We start from the raw sequence: 27,256 nt of genomic DNA, 5'->3' as shown, positions 1-27,256 counted from the left end.
CTGGTGGTCATGAATAGGTGTCCAAGGATCACACCTAGAACTGGCTGGAAATTCCCCAAGGGAACAGTTTTCTGTTAGAGAATGCAACTTTGTCAACATGAAAACAACAGTCTGATTTCAGTGACTATTCTCTGAAACCTTGCTGAGACTCCCAGAGCTTCAGGTCTCCCAGCAACCTTTTTTAACTCCCCTGTTTTGGATTCTGTTTCATAAAGAATTTAAAAAATGTTCCAAATTCCAAACTCCTCTGTGACATAGACCTTCTGCTCTCTGCACGGCTCCAATTGGAATATGAACCTGGATTCAACCTTCATGACTGACTCCTAAAATCCAAGATCCAAAACCTTCAGTCTATATGGGAATTCAGATCCAAAACTGCAATTTGCAACTCTAACCCATGTGGATCTTTGCAGGGATTTTAATACCCTCATGTTCAACTCACCAACCTGAAGAGTGAAGTAACACCCATGAAACTAGATTCAGTGTGGCCAGATTCAGATTCAGTAGGCAAAAGTATCAATATAGTGTCTTCACACATGCTTCTCAAGGTGTTCCACAATGTAATCCATAGCTCCCCCACTACAAAGCTGTATCAGCCACAAATCATCGTGTGGGCAGCATATGTAGTCTTTGAGTTGCAGAAGAATTGGCACTTGTTCTGAAGGTTGGGAGAAAATATTAATAGCAGAAAAAGTGAAATAATGGCTCAGCACCCACATGCCCCTAGGTCCATGTCCCCCTTTTTGTGGGAATAAAGAGCATGAAGAAGCAGAAATCTTATGGGGTGAAACTTGAAGTTTTCTCTTGAGTCTCCCATCAGATCAAAGGAAGGCTTAAAACATGGGAGTCCAGATAAAGGCCCAGGTAGCAAGCAAACCAGAGTTTTGCCAGTGAAGTTGACATGTTTCACATGTAGGTCCCAGTTAGCATTTGACAACCTGCCCTCCTTTAGCTCCATCCCTGAGGCCTGCTAGTTTTCCCCCACCATGGGGGGAGACTGGGGATGCTCCATCCCCCACAAGCTTCTACATGGAAACTATTTGCCTTTTTAGCTCCGTAAGTCTCAGGCGGCAAGACTCCATCAGAAGATCCACTGACCGCTGGCTATGAACCCCTCCATCCCACACCACAAATAATTTCCAGATCGCAACTGGAGCAACCAGCTCTTGAGCCTGTCAGAAGTAGTTTACTTCGCTCAGTACTGTGTAGATATTTGAAGGAGAGGGAGAGGAAAGTCAGAGTGAAGAAAAATCTAGCAGAGAGCAGTCAGCCTCCTCTCAATCTGAAGGGGGAGTTCTGCAGGGTCCAGGATGAAGTGGGAAGCATGCCAGGGCAGTGGCACCCTCTCCTACTTTGCCCCCTGGACATGATCTGCATGTAAAAGTAGCAGGGGACATGGCAATGGAGTTAGAACATACTGCTATTTCAATACTGTATGGGGAATACACAACCCCCCATCAGGGTGGACTGAGTTGATGAGAAGACGACAGAATGGCAACAGCTGCCAGTTCATGGAAGGCTTAATAATTAAGGAGAAATATTTTAAAATCAACTGGAAGCAGGAGTCACTGGCAGAAAACAAATTTAGGACGGAACAATTTTCCATTCTCCCGTGGGGGGCAGCGGGGAGGAAGAAGGATTTTGACCCTGATTCTGAATCCACCAAATGTGATTGATAGAAACAGTGTTTCCATTTAAATCATCTTGATCTTCAGGCGATTTAGGATTACAGATTTGTGGGTAAGAATCTCTGCATCAGTCATGGACTGGGAACTGTTTGTGCTGGCAGAACTTTTTAAGTGAGAAATGCCAAATCGGGGAAGATGTCAATAATGTTAGACGTGGAAAGTACAGCTTTCGTGCTGATTGAGATTCTTAACAGAATCAACAAGTACACTTCTTGTGGTGGGCCAGGGTAACTCCACACTTATGCTGTGCCAGTCACACACTGGTTAGCACTTGGAGGAGTTCACACATGCTATGCTAAAACAGCCAAGACTGAATTTCACTGACAAAGGCCATGGTGCTAGTGCCTGATGTAACAGATAAGTGTAATAAGATAGTAATGACTCCAAAGCAGCCCTACTGTTCATATCACATGGGCAGCAGACAGCACTGAAAGCTGCTGCTGAAACACCTTACAGAAAACATTATGGCAATATGTTCTGAGCTGACAAGTAGCATGACCACTGAAGATATTCTCTGCCTGAATGGGTCATCCAAATCATTATATTTCTGTATAACCTCTGAAGGAAGACACATGAGAATTTACCAGTAAGACATACTGGGATCAGCAGTCCTTTAGACATTTGCAGCCTTTTGTTTAGAATCATCTTTCTTGACATCAAGGAACGGATAAAGTAATTTTCAAGCAGAGTTTGTTAAAGGGAAAAATAAATTTGGGCTTCCAGATTCATGTATTGTATGGGAGTCTACCATGGCTGTCCAGAGATTCTTCACTCTCTCCGTTTCCCTTCATGCTGCACATACAGAAAGATCACAGACTGCTTGTCACTGCTAACCTTTGCTATTTCAGTGTCTTATGGGATATTCATTTGCTCAGATGGCCACTTAAGTGTTTGACTGGCTAGATGGGCCCATAGTTTCATGTGCAGTTCGGGTGCAAGATGGCACAACTGATATTTTCATGACCTCAAATTTCAGGAAAATAATCTATTTCAGTATTCTCACAATCTGGAGCATAAAAGGCTCACAGAACTTTAAAGAGCATCAGAAATTAGTGGCCAACTATCCTTGTTTTCACTCACTGTCAGCACTCATTGCCAGCAGTGAGTAAACCTCAAATTCCTGAAGGTTTGCTTGAAAGAAGTAGCCAGCATTCAAATGTAACTTAACTGAATGTCTTCACTTCCTAAATATGAACTGGAAACATAATGAGAACAGACTTTTCTTGGTATGTTCACATCTGCTAACCTAGGTTCAGCTCAATATTCAGTTATGCATTGCAGTTCACCTTCAATACTGGCTTTATGTGTCTTCAGACAGTGTTTTTAGGCCATTAAAAATTGAAAATCAGATGCTCAAAATGCCCTAAAATAAGCCATTATTTCTGTGTATAGACTGTGAGGTTGTAACACCTCAGGACCTTGGACTGCTGGGATAGCTAATTTGGAATATTTTTAAGCAAAGCTTCAAAGATGCATTGAGCATGTTTCCAAATGAACCAAAACTCCACGCAGTTGGGTACTGTGAAAGGCTTGGAATGATTCATAAAATGGTTCAGCCTTAAAGCATGAAGTATAATGGAGCCACACAGAAATTTTTTATGGTTCCATCAGACTTTCACTGGACATTTTTTATATCACCATAAAAGAAAATACAGGAAATTAAGATGTACAAACACATATTAAAATAATATGAAAAGTCTGGTTTTAACCCAATAGTGCTAAAAAAAAAAAGAAGAGCAGTCAAACTGAAAATATATCCTTAACTCTGCTCAGTGTGAAAACCCACGTTGCCTAGGTACGGCACTGTTGGTACCTGTAAGTCATGAGCAATCATATACATGCAAAAGGCTGAATGTATTAAAGACCAAGTCTTCCCTCTTAACTTTGTTTTTGTGATCTTAACCCAGTAATTTAAGTTACTTTTACATAAGGCATTCTGTGGTTTAATGTGTTTGACACCTGCATCTGGGAGCTGCACATATGGATTTGGTTTAGTGCTTGTGTTTGCACTTGTTTGATAGAGGATAGTTTTTTCAATTTGAAATGTAGTGTCACCTTCAACCAGTGCTAAAAAATTAACACAGCTAAATGTCTTTTAAAACATTAGACTCTACAATAACTCTTTTACATGTATTTAAATGTTAGAACCATATCAGATTGGATTGTGATGAATCAAGTATAGGAAAATACTAGTTGTATGTGGACCTCAGATTAATGCAAATTCTCTGTAGTTGTTCGCTTTGACAGGCTTGGGTGCAATCCCTCTGAAAAGGCATGAAGCTGTTGACTGCAGTATGGTCTACTATCAAGAAATGCTAAGGAATAAGGTAGACAAATGACTGAGCAGATGAAAAGGGAGCTGGCTTTCTACCATAGCAAATAGGGATATAGTCATGATCCCAAATCTTTTGTGTGGACTTTAGATCAGGTTGTGAAGAGATACATTTGTGTAGGAGCTATATGAATCTTCTCCCCTCCCACCTCTCATACAGCACAGCCTGCAAGGGCAACAACAACATGGTGATGGTGCTAGCAAATCAGCAAATGCACAGAGTCAATGCAGTCTTGAGTAAGAGTCCAGTCAAGTATTATTTCTACAGGCCAAGTTCTACAGCACATGCAAAAGTACCTTGACTTTAATGGAAGAGAAAACTGTAGGAGTTGGCCCTGGAAGTAATGCCTGTGAAAGTAGTGTACTTAGACTGTAAATACTTAGAGGTAATTTTAACCTGTGGTCTGATGCCTGCAGGATTTTGCAAGGGCATAGATTCACCAGGGTACTGGTTTCTACCTGACCCACCCTCTCAGGTTTGCTTCTGCCAGGGAATGCCCCTTACTTCCAAGGCCTGCTGCAGAAGTTAGGCATTGCTGGCAGAATGGCTGGGTACAGGGCTCCCTCAGTGGGTATTCCCAGAACACCTGCTGTGAAGTAATTTTGTGCCAGCTTTGCTTTGTGCCACAAAGTGACCACAAGGCAATGCTTAATTAGGACTCTAGTTACCAAGACGTATCTACTTTTAACTGTGGAGCGATGCTATAGGTGTGATAGTCCAGGAATTATGTAAAAGGCAAGGATCTTTTCGGGTGATATCTCTTATTGGGCTATGGTTGGGACCTGATGAAGAATGCCTTTCATTTGAAAACTTGTCTAATTTTATCCCAACCATTCAGTTGATCCAACAAAAGATATCACCCCAAAAACCCTTGCTACTTTCAAACACATCCTTGAAACCCCACTGCTTTCACTGTTCCATAATGTTAGTGGAGTTACATGAGGATATACAAAAGCTGGATTTTATGATATACTGAAGTGCTTGGATATCTGTAATATCAGTGAATGAAAAGCACTATATTAATAATATGCTAGTATCGTTTATTTGATCTATTTCCCATATTACAGTACCATGTGATTCTTCTCTTTAAAAAAAGGCCTGGGGTATTTTTTTTTTTTTAAACAGAGTTTGGGTTGAACCAGGGGCTAGAAGGCCAACGTTACATTTACAGGTTTTGCTATAAGTAGATTCTGAAAACAGGACTTCTGATCAAAGCCTACTTTTTAGTGTCTTTTAGGTGAGCACAGTTTCTAAGTATAACATTAGTACTTTAAAGCAGAACTCTTCTAACAAACTGCTTGCACCACAGACCCTTAGGGAGTAGGGAGCAAAGGGCTCTGTACCACTTTTTAGTACTCTTATTCTTGGACTGAATGGAGGCTGGTTTGGATCCTACTGCAAGTCAGAGCAGCCTCGGGGCTGCTTATGTTTACAGTATACATGACTGTCTAGGTTCTCAAGGAGCCATCTTGATAGCTGGAAATAGCCAGATATATGCATCATTCCTCTGGTCACGTTACTTTTTGATTTGGGGGGAGGAGCTGAGAATGAGTCATATATTTTGGGTATGTGTCTACCAGGGGTTTGCGAAGCTTCAGTCACTGATTGAATTTGGAGAAGATTTGGCCTGATTCAGAGGCCGAATCACCAAATCCAAATTGAATCAGGAGACCAAGAAAACCTCCAAATCAATTCAGAAAAGATTCAGAAAAAGATTCAGAGATTTGGAGATCTGGAACAGAAACTGACAAGAGGGAGGGGGAGCAGGGGGGGAAAGACTGACATCTGTAGCTGGCCAGTGACTGTGATATTTCTCTGAGTCCCCTTCCAATCACAGTGCTTTGGGGAAGGAACATGGAAACAGCATATTAAGCCTCTGTCTTCAGCCTTTCGTTCATTTTGTAAGCTGTTTCTGCCTGAGCAAAAGAGGGGCGGGAGGCTGGCCCAGAAACAGGTGGGTGGGCAGAGATCTAACCAGCACTGGGAAGACCCCCTGGTACAGGCTACCATCCCTGCTCTTTTCATCCAAATTTGCCTTAATGCACATAAGTGACATGAGTTTTGCTTTCAGCAGTTTGAGGTGTAGTTTCTCAGAAACCCCTGCACCTATCTCCTTGAAACCTGGCAGGCTTCATGCCCTCAGAAGGGGCTACCCAACCCTGATATTTTCATCCAAATCTGCCAAAAAATAACAAGTTTATAGGTATTTTAGTGATTCCCAATTATAGTCTATGGTCAAATCACTGAATCGCTCCGAATCAGTGCTGAATCTTCCAAAGCTGATTCAGCCGATTCTATTCGGGACAGAGATCCAAATCTCCAAATTGAATCACTGTCCACAAATCGGTCAAATCCAAATCCAAATCGAATACTTCCCTATTTGCACAGGCGTAATGTATACCTAGCATGTATAGGAAGCAGGTAGGAACATGTATATTATATATCATGAATGGATCGCTTCTCGGCCTCTTGAAGGCTCGGATCGAAAACATCTACTATATATCCATTCGTGTGTTATATGTGTATATGTTTGCTATATGCGAAGGGCATTTTAAATTTGTCAGGTTCAGTGGCTTTATGGCCCTTTTTTACAACGGAGCTTTAGAAGACTTGGGGATGGCTCTCAATAGTTCCATATAATAAAAGATCCACATAAAAAGTATTTGAGTCCCTAACTTCAGGCCTGACCCTGTAAGATGCTGAGCAACTTTACTCCCAAATAGTCAGCCCTTTAAAGTTTTATAATTCCAAAGCCTTGTGCATGTTTGGCTGAGGATGGGGGTTGTGGGGGAGATAAATACTGGTAAACAGTATTATTACAATTCATTATGACATGGTTGTCAACCAGGTTACTTGGGAAGGCCGTAGGGGTTATGCATGGGCAGGCGAGGATGGAGCTGCCACCCCCCCCATCACCTCCCAGGAGCAGGGACTGGCGGGCGAGGACAGTGGCACCCCACTGCGGGCTGCACAGGTGCCACCCGGCCAGCCAAACACAGCAGGGGGAGGGGAAGCTCTCATGTGGCAGCCACCACCCACCATCCCACACTGCCTTTTCAGAAAAGGCTGAAAACCCCTGCATTATGATGATCAGGCAGGAAGGCAGAAACTCAGCCTTGTGCAGTTTGTAGATTTATCACTAGTCCCTGCTTTCTCAATCCACCATGTACCAAAAGCATTAGCATCTGTCATCCCAAATGTAGCACATTTCTTTGCTTACCAGGAATTTCAGCCATAATTTCTTTCAAAGTCACTTTCTCTGGGGTAATGTAATGGGAAACAGCACTGCCCACTAAAGTGAGAAAACCTGTGCCAAAGCACAGCTCGTACATTTTTCATTTTTTCATTGATTTCAAATACTGCTGGCCATAAAATGAAATTCATACATTGCGCAGAAAAATCTCATTTCTTATTTTTTCAAGGCCTCAACTCCACATTCATGCCCTTTCCTCTAGCACAGGGGTGGGCTGAATGCGGCCCGCCAGGCCATTCTGTCTGGCCTGTGGGGCCTCTAAAAATTTGTTTAAAATAATATTTATCTGCCTCTGGCTGCCTGTCATGTGGCCCTCAACGGCTTGTCAAAACTCAGTAAGCAGCCCTCCGCCCAAAATAATTGCCCTCCCCTGCTCTAGCAGTACTTCCATTGGAATCACTGGGACCCACTTGAAATCTCTCTGCTCCACTCTGGAGGAGCGGAAGGGAGCTAGAGATGCAAGAAGCAAAATCAACATACAAGCTGGCTTAAAACAAAGCAAATTTCCAGGATCTCACCTTACAATTACATGTTAATTTCTTTCTTGGCTTCCTTGACTTCTTTGGCCTGATTTGTGTGTTTGCTGAAGTCCAGATCAGTGTGAATTACTTTGTCCATATTTGTGTATCTATACCCATTTCCCAAGCAATTTAAACCAATTTTAACCTACTGTACTAAGTCACTGCAAAATTTTATCCAGAAACTGCCCTCCATATAGATAACTGTAAATGTCATTATTAATTTATACAACCTCACTTCATATTCAGGGGTCTAAGTATGAGTTTATCCTTAACAGGGTCATTAGCTAAATTGGCCTTGATCACTGTGACAAAAAATGACAACTGAGCACTATGCATCCCTTGTCTTTTGCTGCTGACTTCTGTGTGAGAATTATCCTGGAGAAGAATTTAATTTAGCTCGGCTTCCATTTTATTTGGGCCAAGATTAACAATACACTTCCATCAAAAACAACGACACATGCACACAAATATTTATCTAGACAATAGTTATAGTCAGCCTCACAGCCTCCCAAATATGGGTCCGTGGTTATCAGTTTCTTGACTTCTCACTATGTTCCTGACTTACCATCTCACTACATACTATCCAGTGTTGGATCAGACTCTCCTACATGTACTTGTAAGAGCAGATTCTCTGTAGACAGGATTAAACATTCCCAACGAAGCTCCCTACGTGAGAGCACATCTCTCCTTGTCCAGTCCTATGCCCCTGCAGTATCAAGATGGTCACAATCTGACCATTTCCAAGCACTGTGTTGCTCTTCCCATTAATGTCATGTGACATTGATATTCTTGTGCCCCCCACACCATGAAAGTCTTACCCTATTTGAAAGCCATTGAACCACGAGGATATACTAATGAAACAAACTGGGTTTAACTGCTTTCTGTGTAGAGACAGCCAGTTGGCTCACCAGCTAGACAGGGCTCAGAGAGGGCTTCTTGCAACTAGGCATCAGCTGCAGGGCCTGGAACTACCGCCTTCAGTTAAAATTGCCTTCCACAAGGCTTGTAGTGAATAGCAAAGCTCTTTCATAGTACGAGAGACCCTAGGAAGAGGTGGGGGGAAGGGTGTACAGGAGAAGGCAACCAAGGAGTCTTTTAGCAAAGACACCCTTGAATTACAGCAGAACTAAATTGTTTGCCTCAGTCTCAGAGTCCTTGAAACAAATCTTTATTTCCTTGGTCCTCTATGAATACTTAACTTCTATGAATGATTCAGAAAATATGTTTTACAAAATCCTGTCTGGATTTATATTTGTGATCTGTCATATCTCCAGTTATAAAAGACCCAGAGAAACAGAATAGTTCCCAGTATGGTAGGGTCTTAAGGTATTAGACCTTATGATTCATTTCATATTGTTTGGTACTTGATTGTTTAAGGCCAGTTCATAAAACAAATAGTAAAAACAACAAGGCAGGCTGAGCGAGTAGTGTTTCTGACTGTGTTAAAAGCCCATCCCTGTCAACAAATGACACTATGGCTAGGGACAGAAGTTACACATAAACCGGTTTAAGTGATCAGAACCTGGTTTAAACCTGTAACAGAACAGAAGTTAAGTACACATAAACCAGTTTCAAAATGGCCAAAACTGATTAAAGATAAACTTGGTTGAATGTAGTATCAGACTTAACTGATTTAGATCAAACTGGCTTAAGGAAATTCTGTCCCAGACCCCTTCCTGGTTTATGTTAACTCACAGTCCCCCAGCAGCCCAGGGTGCTTTGCAGCCCTGGACTAGGCTGTGCTGTCTGCTCCAGTGGAACAGGGTTGGCCCTGCTGCTCTGCTCCCTAGCTGGGGCACTATCACTGCTCTAGCTGGCTGAGAAAGGCGTGGTGGTGGCGCTCTAGACTGCAGCTGGCATCTGGCTGCCCCTGCCAGGCTTTCCCCCACCTGGTGTAAGCCCCCCTCCCTTGCCCCCCTTCACCTCAGGCTGCTGGCATAGGGCCAGCATCTGGCCATGCCCTTCACCCTCGCCACTTGAGCTGGGGGTGAGGGGGAAAGCCTGCTCTCAACTGCAGCTGGGGTCTGTCCAGTGGGGGAACAGCAACCCCTGCCAGGCTTTTCATCACTTGGGGGTGGGGGGCATTTAAACCCCACTCCCTTCCCCCTTCCCACCAGCATGGGATGGCAGCAACAGGGACATGCCTAGATGTCGGCTCTAGGCCAACAGCCTGAGGTGAAGAGGGGGAAGGAGGTTTAATCCCCTCTCCATCCCCTCTCCCACTGGCAGCAGTGCAGCAGTCCCTGCCCCCACTCCTACCAGGGTCTGACCATGCCCTCCACCCCTGCCACTTGAGCAGCGAGCAGGGAAAAGCTTGGCAAGGGCTGCTTCCCCCCTCCCACTCCAGGCACACCCCGGCTGGGGACCATGCAGGGCAGGATGGGGGTTTAAACCCCTCCCCAAACATACTCAGTGACCTGCTGGGGCCTGGCCATGCCCCCCCCCCACCCCACTCTCAGCTCAAACGGTGGGGGGAAGACCCTCAGAGGGCTTCTCTCCCAGCTTCCTTCCAGCCACTGCCAGAGGGAAGGGAGGGCTCACTCTAGTCCCCCCGGCTTCTAGCCTGAACCACTGCAGGCACGTGGCTGCATTTCCAAAATCAGAAGTGAATGTCTACTGACTTGCTTCTTGGTTCAATCTACGCAGTTTGGACTAACCTAAAAGGATTGAATCGATTCAGACTCAGGCTTTTTGAATATCTGTACTTAGTGTAGGTGACTTTGAATGCTGTAGTTTAAAAAGTTTCTAAACCAGCAAGCCAAGAGACTGTAGGATTTTAAAAAATCATCTTTGCCAGCTGTTCAGGTAGTTTTCTTTCCTGTGTCCTTATGACAGGTATTTAGCAGAATTTGCAAACTTGCTGGAATTTGCCAGGGCCATACATACTGTGTGCATTTCTGCTACTGCCTTAAACCTGCAACCTCTGGGCTGTCAACCATGCACCTTAGCACCTATACACTCCAGCCCCCATTCTGGTTACTAAAATAAATAATAGTGAGAGTGTTCAGGAAAGTGCAAAAAGGAATAGCCAGAATTCCCTCTCAAAGAGATGCAACAGAAGAGTAATACATCCCCCTTCCCCAAATGTGGGGAGATCCAAAACAGGATATTGTCAGGATTTTGGAAACATAACCCACTTCCTGAATTCAGTTTACACAGACCTTTCTAGGAAAAGCTGTATGATCTCCAGCTTAGGACGATTGTCCTGTATAACAGAGAAACTGCATGTCTATCACCCCATGAACTGCTGCAGATTGTATTATATCTAAACATCAAGTAAGAACAATTTGGGGTAAACCAAGTTATTTGCCTTCACTGCCTAAATGAGTTATGTACACTTAATCACTCAGAGGCGACTTGTTTTCTTTTCTTGATGCAGAGCCAGACTTAGGGGTAGATGATGTGGGCAACTGCTTAGGGCAGTGTGGTCGGGGGGGGGTGCCCCCTCCTCCCTCCCCCACACACGTGTGAGTAGGCCCTGTGCTCACAGCAGTGCTCTCCCTTTGCCCTGCCCCAGCCAATCCCCACCCCAGGCAGGAGGAGCAGTGCCCAGTCCAGCCTGCCCCTCACCTCCAGCTGCTGCTCTGGAGGAGCTAGGCTGGGCAGTGCAGGTTGAAGTAGCAGTGGCTGCCTGCCCGCCCGCCTGTCTGGAGCACCATGTCCTTCCACCTCCCCAGACTGCGCCCCATAACCCTGCTTGCCTGCCACTGCCTGCAGCAGCGCCACTGACCCTAAGGGGGTCTGGGCAGGGCACCAAAATGCAAATTTTCACAGGGTGCCATTTTGGCTCAGGCCAGCTCTGTCTCGATGTACAAGGCTGGATTTTACAGAAGAAAAAACTAAACTTCTGAAGAATTTATCATGACTGGCTTGATTTTTTGTTCAGCCAGTCCGCAAGCTAGCATTCAAAAGCCATCACATACTAAATCGCTTGTTAATAATTATACATGTATACAGCAACTTCTATCCAGAATGACCTAAGGAGAAATCTTTACTGTTTCTTATGAAACCTCTGAGCCTGGATACCAGAGCCCTTACCCATGTAAGTGCCAGCAGTCCTACTTGGAAGTTCCAAAAAGAGCCACCCCTGCCACCGGCTGAGCACTCCTGCTTGCTTAATGCTACAGAAAAAAAAGCTCTACAAGAGTTCATGCTGTTTCATGCAGCATTAACTCCCCATGGCATTTCTATATGGACACCCCCAACCTGGGCAACAGATCACGTTACAAATAACTTCCGCTTTCCTCCTCTATACTTTGGAGCACCTCAAGAAATCGTTTTTCCAGGATTCCAGGAAGGCGGGCAGTTATCATTAAAACTAGGCAGAAGTCAGGATTTCCAGTCTGTGGGAAATTTAGATATTTCAAAACTTGGCTTTGTTCTGATTCATTGGGTGGCCAAATATTTTGAAATTTTTTGTCAATCAGAAATTCTGCAGAAAAATGTTTTATAAATACTGCCATGCATGGTTATCGTAGTAAAACATGTTCACTGGGACTGTATAGCTTCTGGGGTCAGCAGTCCCTGAAGCCAGAAAGCTCCAGGGTCCCCTGTTTGGTGAGGTCCCTATAGTAGGGCTACTTCAAAACTGCAGACCCTAGAAGCCCATCCCAGTTCTTCCACACTCCCAGCCCTGCAGCCAGGAACCCAGAAGTTTTTAGAGCCCAAGCTCAAGTCAAAATCCTCAGGACCTCCAAACTTTTCCCTGGTGTGGCAGGCTTTTCTGGAAAAGTGTGAAGTCTTTGGCAGCCTGTCAGGAAACTGGCCAGTGTTTTTATGAAACATTTCAGGTTTGATGGGTCCATATTTTTCTGGCAAAATACTGTTTTGTCAGAAAATTTCCAAACTATTTTAATCCTAATGCATCACCCCTGTTGTTTCACAGTAAGTAGGACTTCCCTCTATCTCAGGTTCTTTCCTCTTGTGTAAGTGGGTGGGAAGATATAACTCTTTCTATTCACTTTTCACCCCAGGTTTTCACAGACTCTGGTAAAGTAGAAGTTGAATCCAACAACATTCCATTTCAATTTGAACTTTTACATCCATGCTGTTGAGTGGATCTGAATTTATGCCGAACTTTCTTGTTCCTCTCTACTGCAAATCAATGAATCTCTTACATTTTTTACAGCGAGTATGGCAAGAAGCTACTATGAAATTTTGGCACCAGTAATGTCTCTTTGACTTTAATGGGGCCTGGATTTCATATATAGAGCATATGGCACATCAGTGAACAGCATACAACCTAGGTTACTACTAGCTGAAACTTGAAGTTTGGAGAAGTAGGGCACTTGAAGAATAGTAAAGACAACCACAAATTGTGATAAGGCATGGTATTATGAAACAATTCTATGAATAGGCACAACCTAAAGCTGCTTAAGGGATAAATATCCATATTAAGCTATGTGCTGAGCTTGAGCATACATCTTATCTTTCTGGTATTATTTAATGCTAACGTTACCTATCGATAAATATTTTTAATTTTACTGACTTTTAAGGCCTTCTCTGCAGACCACTGAAGTCAAGGGCAAGGCCATGCATTATGCACCAATTGTAGTGTTGTAGAATTGGGCCCTTAAAGGAAGCTTGTCAATCACAAGTTAGGTTTCTTTGTTTCCAGTGATGCTGTAAAATGTTTTATCCTCCATGCTTCCCATTCCTTGCACTGACGTATTATGAATGCCAAAAAGGAAGGTTAAGGTTTAACCCAGTTAATTAGATGGATTCACACAGATAATTCGCATGGCACTTTGCATAGGCAGCTAATTAATGCAATGCCATCTATCGCCATTAAAGTCCGATGTTAAGCTTTGAGAAAAATCCTGATTAGGAGTCAGGGTTCACAAACATGGGCTTTAAGCAGTACTGTATAGCTGCAGTTAATTAATCTAATCCAATTCTAACACATCTCAACTGAGACACAGAATTAGTTATCCTGATATCAAGATCCATGCCAAGGCCCTTCCTTCAAAGCACAAACCTAACACTTCCTAAAACAAGCCACGATCACTCTAATTTCACAGTCTGCAGGAGAGTATGATATCATGAGGGAACCTGAAGCTGTCTAATTAGGCTGGATTTAAAGAGCACATGGAAAAAAAATGAGAAGGCAATTTCAAGTTCCAGAAAGGCAGTTGCACACTAGGAAAGAGAAAAATTGCACCAGACAGAAGTTGTATACAGACATACAGTATAAACAAAGTCTCCTTACAATTCTAGCCAGATGCAGTATCTGTGGAGGACAACCATGCTCTCTCACACAGCCTCCAACATACAATTCTGTATTTTTTTGTTGCACTTATTGCATGTTGATTCTGATCCCACAAGCTTTTACCTACAAGCTTTCCTTTAGTCACCTAAATAGGGTCTTAGAAATCAAGAGGACCACTTGTGTGCTCAAGGACAAGCAGGTGCATAAGTGCTTTTAGAACTGGGGCCACCAATATAGTGAGTGTGTCCAGATGAGCATGCACATGCCATTTGTGGCACTGCAAACCCGTCTGTGGTGCTTCAAACAGCATGCATGCATTCACTGCACTCCTAATTTGCAGCATGGCAGGGGGGTGGGGTTTGACACCAGGATCTCCTGTCAAAGAAAAACCACACCAGAAAAAAAGCAGGGTGGTAAATGTGGCAGCAGCATGCGTTGCTTGAAACCAGAGCCTGGTTAACCAGGGCCATGCTCCAGCTACCACCCAGGCTCCACATGCCTGAATCACCACTGCTGCATCCCTGAGTGGCCCCCAGGACCCAGGGTAGGGCTTCTGGGGCTAGCACCTGGGTTGGCCACAGCCTCCCCTACCCCACTCGGGACAACTGGCTTTGTGCCAGAGTGCATGTGCAGGGGCATTCCTTGGGGACAAGAAACAGTACCACAACTATGTGCTACTGCTATTTGTCCTCAGGAAAATGCATGTGCACACTCATCTGGAGATGCCCAGTGATATTCTCCTGTGGCTGTTCAGAGGGTCAGTACAAAATCAGTGTAACACTTAAGCCCTCTTTGTGGGAGTGGACATTTGTATGATTCCTAGTGAGCTTTGTGTGCCCATGTGTTATGGTTTCTCTACTGCAGGCTTCAGTTCTTTGAAATACAGATGAGCAAAATGGTCTACTATAGGAACTGGGGTGTATTTCTGATACTTGTATTTGGAGAGGAGAACTTTCATGTACTTGCAGCTGCACCAGAGGGTTAGATCCCCTGCTTTTAGGCTTCTCGTCTTAGGAGTCTGGTCAGGATTTCTCCAATATGGTTAGATCACTTCCTTTCTGAGATTTAGCATGTCTCAGTGGGGTGAGTAGGTAAAATGTGCTTGTCAGCAGTGGTCCAGGTTCAGCATGGAGGAGGTACAGACAACCGTGGATGTCTTATTTTTGCAAAGAAAAGATCTTCTTGAAACTACTTAGATAGCACTGTGTCCACGTTGGCCTCATACTCAACTTAGATGTTCATCCCTCCTTTTTTCTACTGATGCTCAGTTTCCTGCTGCATCTGCTTCCACTATAAGAGTTGGTATGGAATTAATAGGGGGTTACCTCCTGACTATTTTATTTTTTAAATGAGTATTAATTTTGAAGAGTAGAGGTTCTGGAGCTGGTCTAAAGGGAGGTTCATCATCAGGTTGTTTTACAATTTTCTCTCCTGTCTCCTTCCTGCTTTGCTCTTTCATGTTTTTAAACATCTGTCTGAAATGTCTAGATATTTAGCAGAGTTGAAAGATGTGTTAACTATTGATTGGTTTACTGATGAGCACTGAATCTATGAGTGTTGAAAAGCAAGGTAGAGGTCAGAATGACATTTGGAGTAAGCTGCCTGTATGAACTGCCATTACTGTCTTTTTTGTGTCATTCCTCTTTCTTCCAGCTGCAAAGGCAGCAACTGTTGCTGCTCAATCTGCACTTCAGTCTCTAGACTCACTAATGATGTATAAGGTCTGTAAAACTTAGAGTGTTCCTCCATGTCCTGCAGTCCTGAGAACTCTCCAACAGTTCTGTGGTCCCATGGTGGTATTCTTCTGTAAGAAGGAACTACATGAACAAACGGTCTTCTAAAAACTCTTTCATAAACCAGGCATAGGAGCCATAATTCAAAGCCTCTGGGGTTTTATGGTGATTTCACATAGCAGTGTTGCTTATTGGATTTAAAGTGTCTTCAGCATATTTTTTTTGCTGCTCCAGCATTCTGATTTACCATAAAAAGGTACAGTGTGACTTGGTCTTTGCAAACTACAGGCTATGAGCTACCTGCTTGCAAGTGACTACAAAAAGGCTTCCTAAATGGATATAGCAATACATTGCAGAAGCAGCATTGCTATTCCGCTGTATCTTGACTTGGATCAGTTCTGTTATAATTGCAAAGCATGCAATATGCAGAAACCACTGCCTGGTTGGGAAAGCTGCCTTTACCACCATGTATGGCCCAGTGCACACAAACAGTTGGCTGTATGTTTTTATGCTCTCTAAGGAGCTGCAGAGAGCTCAGGGGTTTGATCCTGCCCACATTTTTGGAAGGGACAGAATCCTAAGAGCAACCTTCCACATGGTACCTCATTCCTTTTGTGGCTGTGATTTTTTTTTTTTTTTTACAATTTCCAAAGGATGTGCTTAATTGTAGCGTATGTCCTGTTACTCCAGAACACATGTTGTTACTCAATAAAACCACACAGAAAGGCCCAAACCTCTGGGTTGAGTGCAAGTTTTGTCACAGCATTATGCTATTCACAGTGGGAGATGTGGGAAATTTTGTAATGTATAGTATACTGTATGCCATTAGACTTCTGGCCTTCTACACCTTCCACCAGGTTTGACGCTCCCCTTCTCAGTGACACCTCTTATGTCTCTCAGAGAGTCCCTCATATCAGATGCTCTTACAGTCACGCTGATAATTAGCTAGCTTTTTAGTTGTTTCCTGCCTTCCTTCTAATAACTTTTCAAGCTGAAAATGATCAAGAATGTTAATGCTGATTTTTGTGGGGTTTTTTGACAAACCCCACGTTTCTGCACTCTAGGCATTTTTACATGTGCTGTGGGATTGGGGGTCAGTTCTTTAATTAGAGTGGTTTCAAAAGCCTCTTTAATTAAAGTGCTGCAGCATCTCCTGTATCAGCGTCCCCACACTTCAAAATGGCAGTTTGGCACTTGAACTAAAGCTCCTTCAACAAGCTTTAGTTCAAGTGCCCCCACTTGAGTAAAAAACCAGACCCCTTGCTGGTTTAAGATTATTCCCCCCCAGCCCCTCTGCTTTAGCAGACACCTCCGGATTAGCTAGCAGACCACATGCTGGCTACACTCCATGCTGTGGGAGAGACAAAGGCAGACAGGCTTTTTGGACCTAATCAACAGGTAGCTTAATGTCCTTCCATGGAAACATTTGAGAAGAGCTGTTTGCTCCCCTCCCTCCCCATCACCACTCTCTGCTAAGCACAGATTCCCTGCCCCCCATGCCTTTGCTAAGGTGTCCATGTATTAGGCAGCAGACTACATGCTGGGTCTGTGCTGAATCAATAGATAGCTGGTAATGTCTCTCTGTTGTTTTCTTAATGGGGCAATAAACACTGAGATAAGGGTGATAAACACTGTTATCAGCTCCCCCCCTCCCTCCCATCCCACGCTTGGCTTGCTTGCCTGTCAGTTTGCTGCAGACAGTATACAGAAGCAGGGAGGGAGAGTGACAATTTCCGTATCATCAACAGACGTATGCATTGCACACCCCACTTGCCTCCGAGTGCTAGCCCGGGGCTGTAGGCTGGCAACACCCCTGTCCCTTGAAATGCTGGGGACTGCATGCAGGGTGGTTCACACCATTCCCTAATCAGAGCCCTGCTAGGGCCTGGTCACACCCCCCTCAGTTTAGCTCTGTGGAAGGGGAAGGAGGGCTGCTCTAAAACTCCCCAGCTTCCAGCCTGAGCCACTGCAGGCACGTGCCTTGATTTCCTCAGTCCAGAGGGTTTGTCTGTATGGTTGGAAACTGGTTCAGCTAGCCAGGTTAAACTAACCTGCAAAGATTGAATCAATTCAGGCTCTGTCTTTTTGAATGTCTGTCCCTAGCCTATAGGTTCAGGAATCTTATAGCAGAGGCTAAAATAATAATGCTGGTCTGCATACACCTCCCAAAAATACCCATGATATTCTTAAGTACACAGAGTAGGCTTAGGAGTGCTAACCACTCCAATGTTCAAACCCAGGGGTTGAGAACATCCAGCCCACAGCCTGGATCTGGTGGATCTGGAGGGATTTTCCTGTGCCTGCACCTATGCTCACACAAAGGCTAGACAGTAAGGAGCTGTGTCAGGACCTGGGAGTTTCCAGTTGTGCCTGCACCACTGCTGCTTCTCCCCATCCCCACTTGCCCCTAGGGCTGTGGCATGAATGCAGCTTCCAGTGAGTAGGAAGCTGTAGTTATGCCAGAGCCAGGCAGCTCACAGCTGTGCCTGTGGTAGCAGCACAGATGCAATTTGCAGCTGCCCACCCCTGGTGTACCTCCCTAGAAGCTGCATGCACACCCCAACTGAAGGGTAGGGGGCTGAGAAAAGTATCAGTAGCACAGGCACAGCTCACAGCTGTCTGGCCCTGATGCAGGCCACTGACATGCCGCTGAAGCCACCCAGCCCGCGTCAGACCGGAGCCGGATTGTTCTGGCCCATGACTTTTTAAAGGTTGCCAGCCTCTGCTTTAACCTACTTCCATACCTTGGCACTGTCTCTGACACAGCAGTAGGCCCAGTACCAGCACATATTACATTCAGATTTGACATTTACTAATCTCCCCCTGTTCAAAAGATTATTAATATTCTGTGGTGCCAGCAAACCAAAATAAATGCTTTTATGGAGGGCTCTAAATGTCAAAGTTTAACTCCAACACCTATTGTTTTTCGGTTGGGCGCCAAGATAAAAAACCCTACATACTTGGGGAACATAATTCTGGAGAGGGTTTTATGGGAAATGATCTGGCAGATAGTAAAAAGCTACAGCAAAGCATGATTTTGTAGGTCAGGTTTCTTTCACGTGAAACCCCAAACCCACTAAATGAAATATCAGCTGCATTCCTAGAAATCTGAAGTGATTCTGGCTACAAAGAACAAATACTGCACTGTTATTTCCGAAGAACTCCTGCTTGAAAGTGCCTATACTTATTTCCGTGTGCTCGACTGACATGCATATAAAATGTATATTGCCAGAATCATAGCCCCAGGAGCACTACTCAAGTGGCACACAGGGAGTTTACCCACAACTCATTGAAGGGCAGTCCCTTTGGGGGCTACTGCCCTAACTACAGAAGATTAGGGGTTATACAACTTAGGGGATGTTCTAACCTAACTTAGGGTTGCAGCTGGAAGAGAATGTAGGTCTTAGGAAAAAACTTGGCTCATAATGGTGATGATTTGGGCCAGCAGGAGTATAACTGGATTATCACTGCCAAATGGTGTGCAGTTCTGTATGTGCTGTTTTCTGCCACTGTAATTAAGTAATTTGCATATTAAAAATTAATTTAGATATAAACAGAACTATCAGCTTTATGACATTTTGTGGATTTAGTGCAGGTAAAAGGCGTTACTGACAGGCATAACCCATTTTATGAAGAAAAGCTAGCGTGGTGATATATAGCTAGTCCTTGTGCCAGATTCCTTTTAACAGGGTTCATTTTCCCCAGGGTTTCATTGCCCAGTATGGACAATGCATTAGAAGAGTGTTATAAGATGGTATAAAGATGGTAAGGAGAAGGTAACCCATGGCACTGTTGCTAACAAGTTTTGCTTTCTTAGTAACATGGTTTCTTCCATTTACATTGTTCGGGACAGGAACCATCTTTTAGTTATTTGCATACAGTACCCACCACTATAGGTTCTGGCCCATGACAAGGACTCCGAAGTGCTTCTACACTACAAATAAAGATAGTAATAGTTCTCAGGAAAGCTGAAGTGACACTAGAAAACTGGTATTAACAGCTGTGTTCGCAGTGTACAGTAGCCCTAAATCTCTCCATAGAAAAGTACCAAAAATCATTGTGTAATCAGCCTGCTTGTACCACTCCCACCTACCCTAACTGCATCCACAGCAAAGCAGCAGCTTGCCTTTCTCAGTAAAGTACTGTAGCAGCACGAGACTTTGCCATCAGTGCTGGTATTTATTACATTTTGACCATAGAGCTCCAGAGAATAACAAGAATATAGACAAAATTTCCGTTGTGCGGAGAGAGGGCAGGAGAGAGGATTACAGTTAAAATAACATCTACTGAGTATCACTTAAATATAGTATCATGATTATATGTGTTTACATTTAATAAACTGAGCTATAAAAATCAGTGTTTCCTTTATTAATCCAACTGCCATTTTGGGGCTGGGGGAAGTGGGGATTAATCTCCCACTTGCTGGCACTCACAGTTAAACTACTTGGCCAGGATTCTTGCATGAAGCATTCATTTTTCATTTGTTCCAGAGGATTCGCTTTTCTCGATGAGCAGTAAAATCACTGGGAAGTCCTGCGAGTACAATGGCACAACCTACCACCATGGGGAAATGTTTGTGGCAGAAGGGCTTTTTCAGAACAGACAGCCCAACCAGTGTGCCCAGTGCAGCTGCTCAGTAAGTAACATCATTTGATTGAACCCTGCTGGACACGTCACTTGATTCTCACTGCTGGGAGACAGCCTACCGAGGTTTAACTAGTGTACAATAGTAGATGGTAAGTGAGACTGGAAATCAGGAGTTAACCCTGGCATACAAAACTGTAGTCCATGCCAATATGCAGTACCAGGTGGATGCCAGGCTACCTCCTGCTCAGAGCGCAGTAGACAAAGCCTGCCCTGTCAGGCATCCACTACATGAGCCCACCCTGCACACAGTTCGGTAGCAGGTAAAATATTGCTACTGGCATTCATATAATATTTCATTTTAACCTGGCTATGGAAAGTACAACACTGAATCTCTGAAGGAGATCAGAGTGATTCTGGATTCAGCTGATAAGAGTCCCACAAATGGGAACTAAATGGCTCAGGGTATTGATACTGAGCCCTAGATATTTTATGTCTAGGTCACCAGTCCAAATGCAGCCCCAGTTTCTCAGTGCCCAAACATTACCGCTATGCAATAATCATTTACAGTCACAGTGTGAACTGAAATAATCATTTAATCCTGCTCAGTTCTTCATAACAAAAGCTGGCCACATCAGATCTTCACTGATTAAGGGAATGAATATACACAACAATTATACTGGTCTAAGAGCAGGGAGGGAAATGGAGATGCTGACTTGCTTACTACAGTAAAGCTGTTTTATCTGTCTCCTCCTATTGAAGCTAAACTGCAATAATTTACCCTCCCTTTCATTCAGAGCAAAATTACTATAGTTCAACCTCACTTACTGTGGGATATGAACAGACAGAGGAAACAGTTATACCACATTATCTGAAGGGCACTCTGAAGTGGTAACTCCATCCACTGACTTTAAAACAGAGTAATTATACAACTGTTCATACTGTGGCTGTCATAGCTTCCATTATCAAACAACCAGGAGTGCATTCTGGATCAACAGATCTAGTGCTCAGTGGTGTGCAGCCTTTAAGTCCTGTAGGACAGGTGATTGCTGCAGGGCCAGTCTGTGGGCTGGATTGGCCAGTCTGTAGCCTAGTGCTGTCCTCTCCTTGCCCTGTGTACTGGGATTGGGTCCCAGGGTCCAGCACCGCCGTTGTCTGGCCCTGCTCACTGGGATTGGACTCCCTGTTCAGTGCACAGTCTGGGGCTCCCCCACTGCCATATTTCAAAACCCCGCTTGCTGCGAGCTGATCTGACCTGTGAGCCAGAGGTTGAGCACACCTTGACTAAGACACTGCACTACCCAATCATTGCTTAATATGGTTCCTTGAGATTAAGGTTGAAACACATTGGTGGGACTGGGGCAGTAAAGCCTGGCATTGTATTACATCTCTCTTGTAAATCCTGGTTATTTTCATCCCAGGTTCATGCAACCTACAGTTACTACATTTTTTAAGAAAAATACATTAAACCATATGGCCAGACAGTCAAGGAAAGCTATTCAAACAGCATCCTATTTCCAGATGCTAGAGTGGCACATAGGTAAATGTATAGTACTGTATGAATCACCTCTAAACTGTCCTTGTTTTTTAATGGCAGGAAGGAAATGTATACTGTGGCCTGAAGACTTGTCCTAAATTAACATGTTCTTTCCCAGTTTCTGTGCCGGAGTCCTGCTGCCCAGTCTGCAGAGGTAAAGTACAATCTCTAAAAGACACCATATAGCAAGCATGCCCCAAGAGTTTGGAAATGAAACGGCAATTTAGCAGGTTCTGCATTATAATCTTCTTGTTGATTTGACACGTGCCAGATCAATGCTTGGAATCTCAATATTGCGCTGTTAGGCAGGAAGGCATGACACAAAAATAAGGCGTGACACAAAAATTATACACGCACACAAACTGCACATCAACACTATAGGTACACACACATGAACATATACACACATGCACTTCGCTGGCTGTGTGTGTTAACACTAGGGGGCACTTGGGGTTAACTGAGGTGCTTGGTGACTAGAGGGCACTTGGGGCCCTGGATGGTGGAGATGGGACCAGGAGAGCCGGCCGTGGAACTGAGAGAGCGGAGGCAACGGAAGTGGTGGTAGGAAATCGGGGAGGGTTCAAGGGGGGGGCGGGGAGAGCTGGAAGAGAAGCTGGAGAGGCAGCAGGGAAAACCAGGGTAGAGAGCCAGGAGGTGGAGGCAGATAAGAGCCAGGGAAAGAAAGCTAGGAGGTGGAGGTGGTGCACTAGCAGTGAGCCAGGGGAGCAGGAAGCCCACAGAGAAGCCAGGAGGTCAGGAGAGGTGAGGTGATGGAGCAGAGCTAGGAGAGTTGGGGGTTGGAGTCGGGGCAGAGAGCAAAGCAGTGCTGGGGGTTAGAGCTGGGAGGGGGCAGAGGGGTGGTGGAGAGCCAGGAAGCAGAAAGCCAGCACGTAGAGGGAGAGCTGGGACAGGGGTCAAAGGTGGCAGAGATCCAGGATGGGGAGCAGAGGGCCAGAGGACAGAGGAACAGGAGTTAGACACGAGGTTGGGTCAGAGGTCGGGGCAAAGAGAGTGGGGATTAAGTGGGCAGCCTGCAGCAAGATAAAGACCAGCTCGGGGTCCAAAAATATCAGTTTTATTAGACAGCCCACAAAGTTATTGGTGCGCGCCCACGCGCACACACACGCACACACAATGGTAGCAGGAGGGAAAAGGCTTGGTAGAGGGATAGAAATCAAGGTATGAAGAAACAGAGTTCAGGTCCCTTGCTTGGAGGGAAGACGTGGGTGATAGCTACCTGTCCAGGCTGAGAGTTGATCCTCAGTGGCCAGTTGGGGTCTCTCCAGCAAGGTGTTGTCTAGAGGGGGTTGCCAACAGGGCCTCTGGGTAGATAGGTGGAATGGCGTAGTGCTGGTCTGGTTGGAGGGCATTGCAAAGAGGTCACATTCTACCACCCCTTTTATAGGGGTGGGCTACCTGTCACTCCACTGGGGAGGACATGCCCAGGCAAGGGCCGATCCTGCTCATATGAAGTCATGCAGTTCCAGGTGTCCTCATTGTCTGGTGGAATACAATGGTGGAGTTGCTGGTTTCTATTCTGTTCTTTGTTTCCATGTTGCTGGTTTCTTGGAGGGTCTTTGTCTTTCAAATATTGGGTTTTTTCTCTGGTCCTGGGAGTAGGTCTGTGGTTTCAGGGAAAGTCAATGCAAGTCAGTGGTAGGGTTGTTAAGTTGATGGTCTGGTCATTAAGCTGATGGTCTGGTCATTCAGTAGGAACTATTTCTTAGGCCTGCTTCCATTATGTCTCAAACAGTCTCATTCACCCAGGAACCAATTTACATGGGAGGGGTAGGTAGGAGTCACAGTTGCAACACAGTTAACAACAGGGTATGCCTGGGCAGGGGACACAAAATGGAGACTTGAAAAGACAAGATGGAGACTTGACATTACTTTAACTAACTTACAGGAACAGGCCTAAATCATACAATATCAATATAAAACAGTAAAAATCAATACCAAAATAACAGAGCACTATTCACAACGATATATGGACAATATAAAAGGGGCTTGTTACAGTAGAGGCATACAAAAGCTTATCCTATGTTTTAACTTAACTATGGCTTATAATGACTTATAACTACTTATAAGGGATAGAGGGGGCAGAGAGAAAGTCACAAATGGTTGGGGAAGGGGAGGGAATGTATTTTTTAATTAAAAAAAAGAAAACCTGGGAGTTTTGCTACACTGTGTTTTGCTTCCCTAAATAAAAATGAATAATACAGTGAAGATAAAGTTATGTTATAGTAATGGGATTATATGCAAATGAAGTATTAAAATACCTAGTCGTATTCTAGGTAAATGAGCTTTGAAAAATGGATATGTCTAATATATAGTACAAGTTCCTTGACCTGCTCTAATGTAAAAGAAATAAGTATTTTAATTTTTAAGATGATGTCAACTGTTCTCATTCAAATTAAGCACTAAGCTGTATTCTAATATCTCTGATATTCTACTAGTAAGTGTGTGTTAGACCATAAAATGTCCCCTCCGTACAGATAATCAGTGTTTCCTTTATTAATCCTTTGGCTTACTTCTAGAGAAAGTCTAAGCCAAACTTGTAGATCTGAATCCTCAACTTTTGCAGTTTTTCCCCCACAGTCAGCACATGGATAAAAGCCCCTCATCTATCCACATACAAATAAACCTCACTAAACACGGGCTATCTTTGAAATGCTGCTAAAAGCATCATGTGTTCAGTGATGGAAACCAACTATGAAACTGATTAAATGCAGCCAATGCTGAGAATGACTATAAAATACATGGCCATATCGGACAAATGTACTGATGGGAACCTTTTTTTTTGAGTGGTCCTTCACAGAAAATGGGCAGCTCCTCCCCACTCTCCCCCCACCCCCACGAAGGACCTGACACAAGGCCTAGAGACACTGCAACACCAGGCTAGCACCAGGAAGACCAGAGCCAACCCTGAAATCCTGCCCTTGGTGCCAAAAATGCTTGATCTTAGCCAAAAAACTGAGATACTGATGGGAACCTACTTTTTTTTCTGAATAGGATATATTATAATGCTCATTAAGTGCAGTCCCCCTCAGCACCTACTCTTTTTCAAGTCATGGTGAGCCACTACATTGCATCCATTTCAGCTTCTTCTTCACTCTCATAGCTGAGCTGTGCCTTTCTTTCCCATTTCCAATCATTACTGTTTCTTCACCAGCCTTACATTTCTGGCAAACATCAACAAATTGGGCTGCAAACACTCAGAATCCCTTTGTTACCCCTGGTCTCAGCCTGTTGCATGTGATTAGTGTGTCCCCATCATCCATGAGGTGAAGCCAGACCAGGTTTCCCCTGTCTCATCTGCATGTAAGTTATTGGAGGATCCCAAGACTCATGGCAAAAACAGCCAGTTGCAGTCATAAGAGGTGGGGGGAGCTAATTAGTATGTTGATCCTTCGTGGGGGATATCTGAAGTACACACACCCATATATATGTAAGTAGGTGTCGAAGTGCTACTTAAAAGTGTGCTTTTGGAGTACCTGTGCTAAGACTTGCAGGAGTTTCAAAAAATACATCAATTCTGGGTAAACTAATTCTATGGGTACTATATACAAATTACTCTAGCTATATTTATTTCAAAGTCAGTTTTTTTGAATTTGCTTCTCACTTCCATGCACTCAGAGACAGCAGGGTCCGACACTAAGGAGATGGAGAATGAGATGCAAGGCAAAGAAGTTTGGGGAGTGGAGAGCAAGGGGGCTACCTTACCCTCCAGATTTATTTTCCCTGCTGTACAGTGGATGGGAGACAAATTTAAGACAACCCTCCAATATTTAAATTCTATACCTGGAAAATTATATCAAATTTATAAGTTCTCTATGTACAGAATCTAATTATCGGGGGGTTGTTTAAAATCAGGGTTTTCTCATATTTGAATATATATGGTATCTTTATTTAGTGCTAAATGGATTAAGGCAGCGGTACTCAACCCATCTAGCCATAGCTATCTAGTATGCAGGTATCAAACTGATCCATATGCAGGTATCAAATTTAAGTACAATTAGCCTAGTTAATGTGCATTAAGGGCGCATGCATGTAGACACATGCCCATAATGCGCATTAATTTAGGCCAATGAGCATTAATGCGTCTCATGTAGATGTGTTCAAAGAGCATTGACTGAAGAGGCAGGAACAACAGGAGCAAAGAGATCAACAAGCAAGTGAGGGACCAATATAGTCTCCTGATAGGCTTTGCTACTTCCCAACAAACATTTTATTCTGCAAATTGACCTCAAAGCTTTTTGGCTTCAGACAGGAACAGGTTATGGTTCCTGTCTCCTGGCATGCTGTTTTGCAAACTACCATTTTCCATTCAAATATACCGATTGTGCAATGAAGTAAACATTAGCCAATCATCGGCTTCCTTGCATCTGTTCCCTGACTGCTATTTTTAGTTTCTCGGGATGGTAGCACATAATTTTACTTTATATGGTGACTTGGATTTGGAACCAACCATTCCAATTACAAAAATCAGACTGAGTTTCAAAGCAAGAAGCATCATGCCATAGTTACATTGGAAAAGTCAGAGCCACCTAAAACAGAGGGACAATCACTAAGAGAAACAAGCTAATCATAGCTGGAAATTCAGCAGAAGAGATAAGAGGGAGGATGGGCTACATACTGGAAGAGATCGAGATCTTGTAATAGATTCTGAGGTCTGCGTTTACATAATATTTTTAAATGTTCCATTGTTTATAGCCATTTATTAAAATAGTTAAAATCATATTTCTTTCCTGACTAACCTTGTCTTCAACATTGCAAAAGCTTATTTATCTTACCCCTGTTGTTACTATGAAACACAAGCTGAAGCAGTGTGTTTGCATGAAGATATCAGCATAACTCAGGGAAATGTATTATTAGCCAATTTCTGCTCCCTGAAAGGACTCTGGATATTTGTAACTTCTGAAGAAAACACTTTAAAACCAACTGAATCCATATGCATTTATATGGGGATCTGAACCAAAATGTTTGGGGTACTACTTTTCAAGCCCAGATCTCCAATAAATAACTCATACCTGTATCAGTCAGGCTTAGAATAATTTAAACAATTAAATGTCAGTCTATATTCCAGGCCCAGTCTTGTAATTAAGAAGGTATTTCTATTTATACCTCAAAAACAGCACCAAATGCTCCCCACCATTATTCTCCTATGGCCTAGTGCTCAATGCTCATCCATTTGTAGAAGTTTACACTTACAAAGCTCTCTGTATATGGAAAACATCAAGAAACTGGCAGCTGAGATTTTTCTTTATATTTCTACTTTCCCTAAATCATAGTTTTACATTGAGGGGCAGTGTTTTCCTTTGTAAATCCCCCTCATTGTTTCTCGGAAGTATTTAACTCCTCCAGGATTACATAGAGAAATTGAGAGTGTTTCAGTTAAT

At 43.8% G+C, this 27,256-nt stretch overlaps 1 protein-coding gene across 5 annotated transcripts in view; it reads left to right on the top strand.

Annotated features, from left to right (window-relative positions):
* The window catches only part of CHRDL1 (chordin like 1), a 58,469-nt gene that overhangs the window by 18,006 nt on the left and 13,207 nt on the right, over nt 1-27,256 (top strand). For all 5 annotated transcript variants that reach the window (XM_090060255.1, XM_090060258.1, XM_090060257.1 and 2 more), the window contains 2 exons: nt 20,227-20,372; nt 21,918-22,011. In XM_090060255.1, coding sequence (XP_089916381.1) covers nt 20,227-20,372; nt 21,918-22,011 — 240 coding nt within the window. The remainder of the gene's footprint in view (nt 1-20,226; nt 20,373-21,917; nt 22,012-27,256) is intronic.

Source organism: Crocodylus siamensis, chromosome 8, assembly GCF_052110815.1.
Source record: "Crocodylus siamensis isolate JL-2025a chromosome 8, ASM5211081v1, whole genome shotgun sequence".
Lineage (NCBI taxonomy): Eukaryota > Metazoa > Chordata > Crocodylia > Crocodylidae > Crocodylus > Crocodylus siamensis.
The sequence above is the reverse complement of the archived record's forward strand: the minus strand, read 5'-3'. Positions and strand labels throughout refer to the sequence as shown.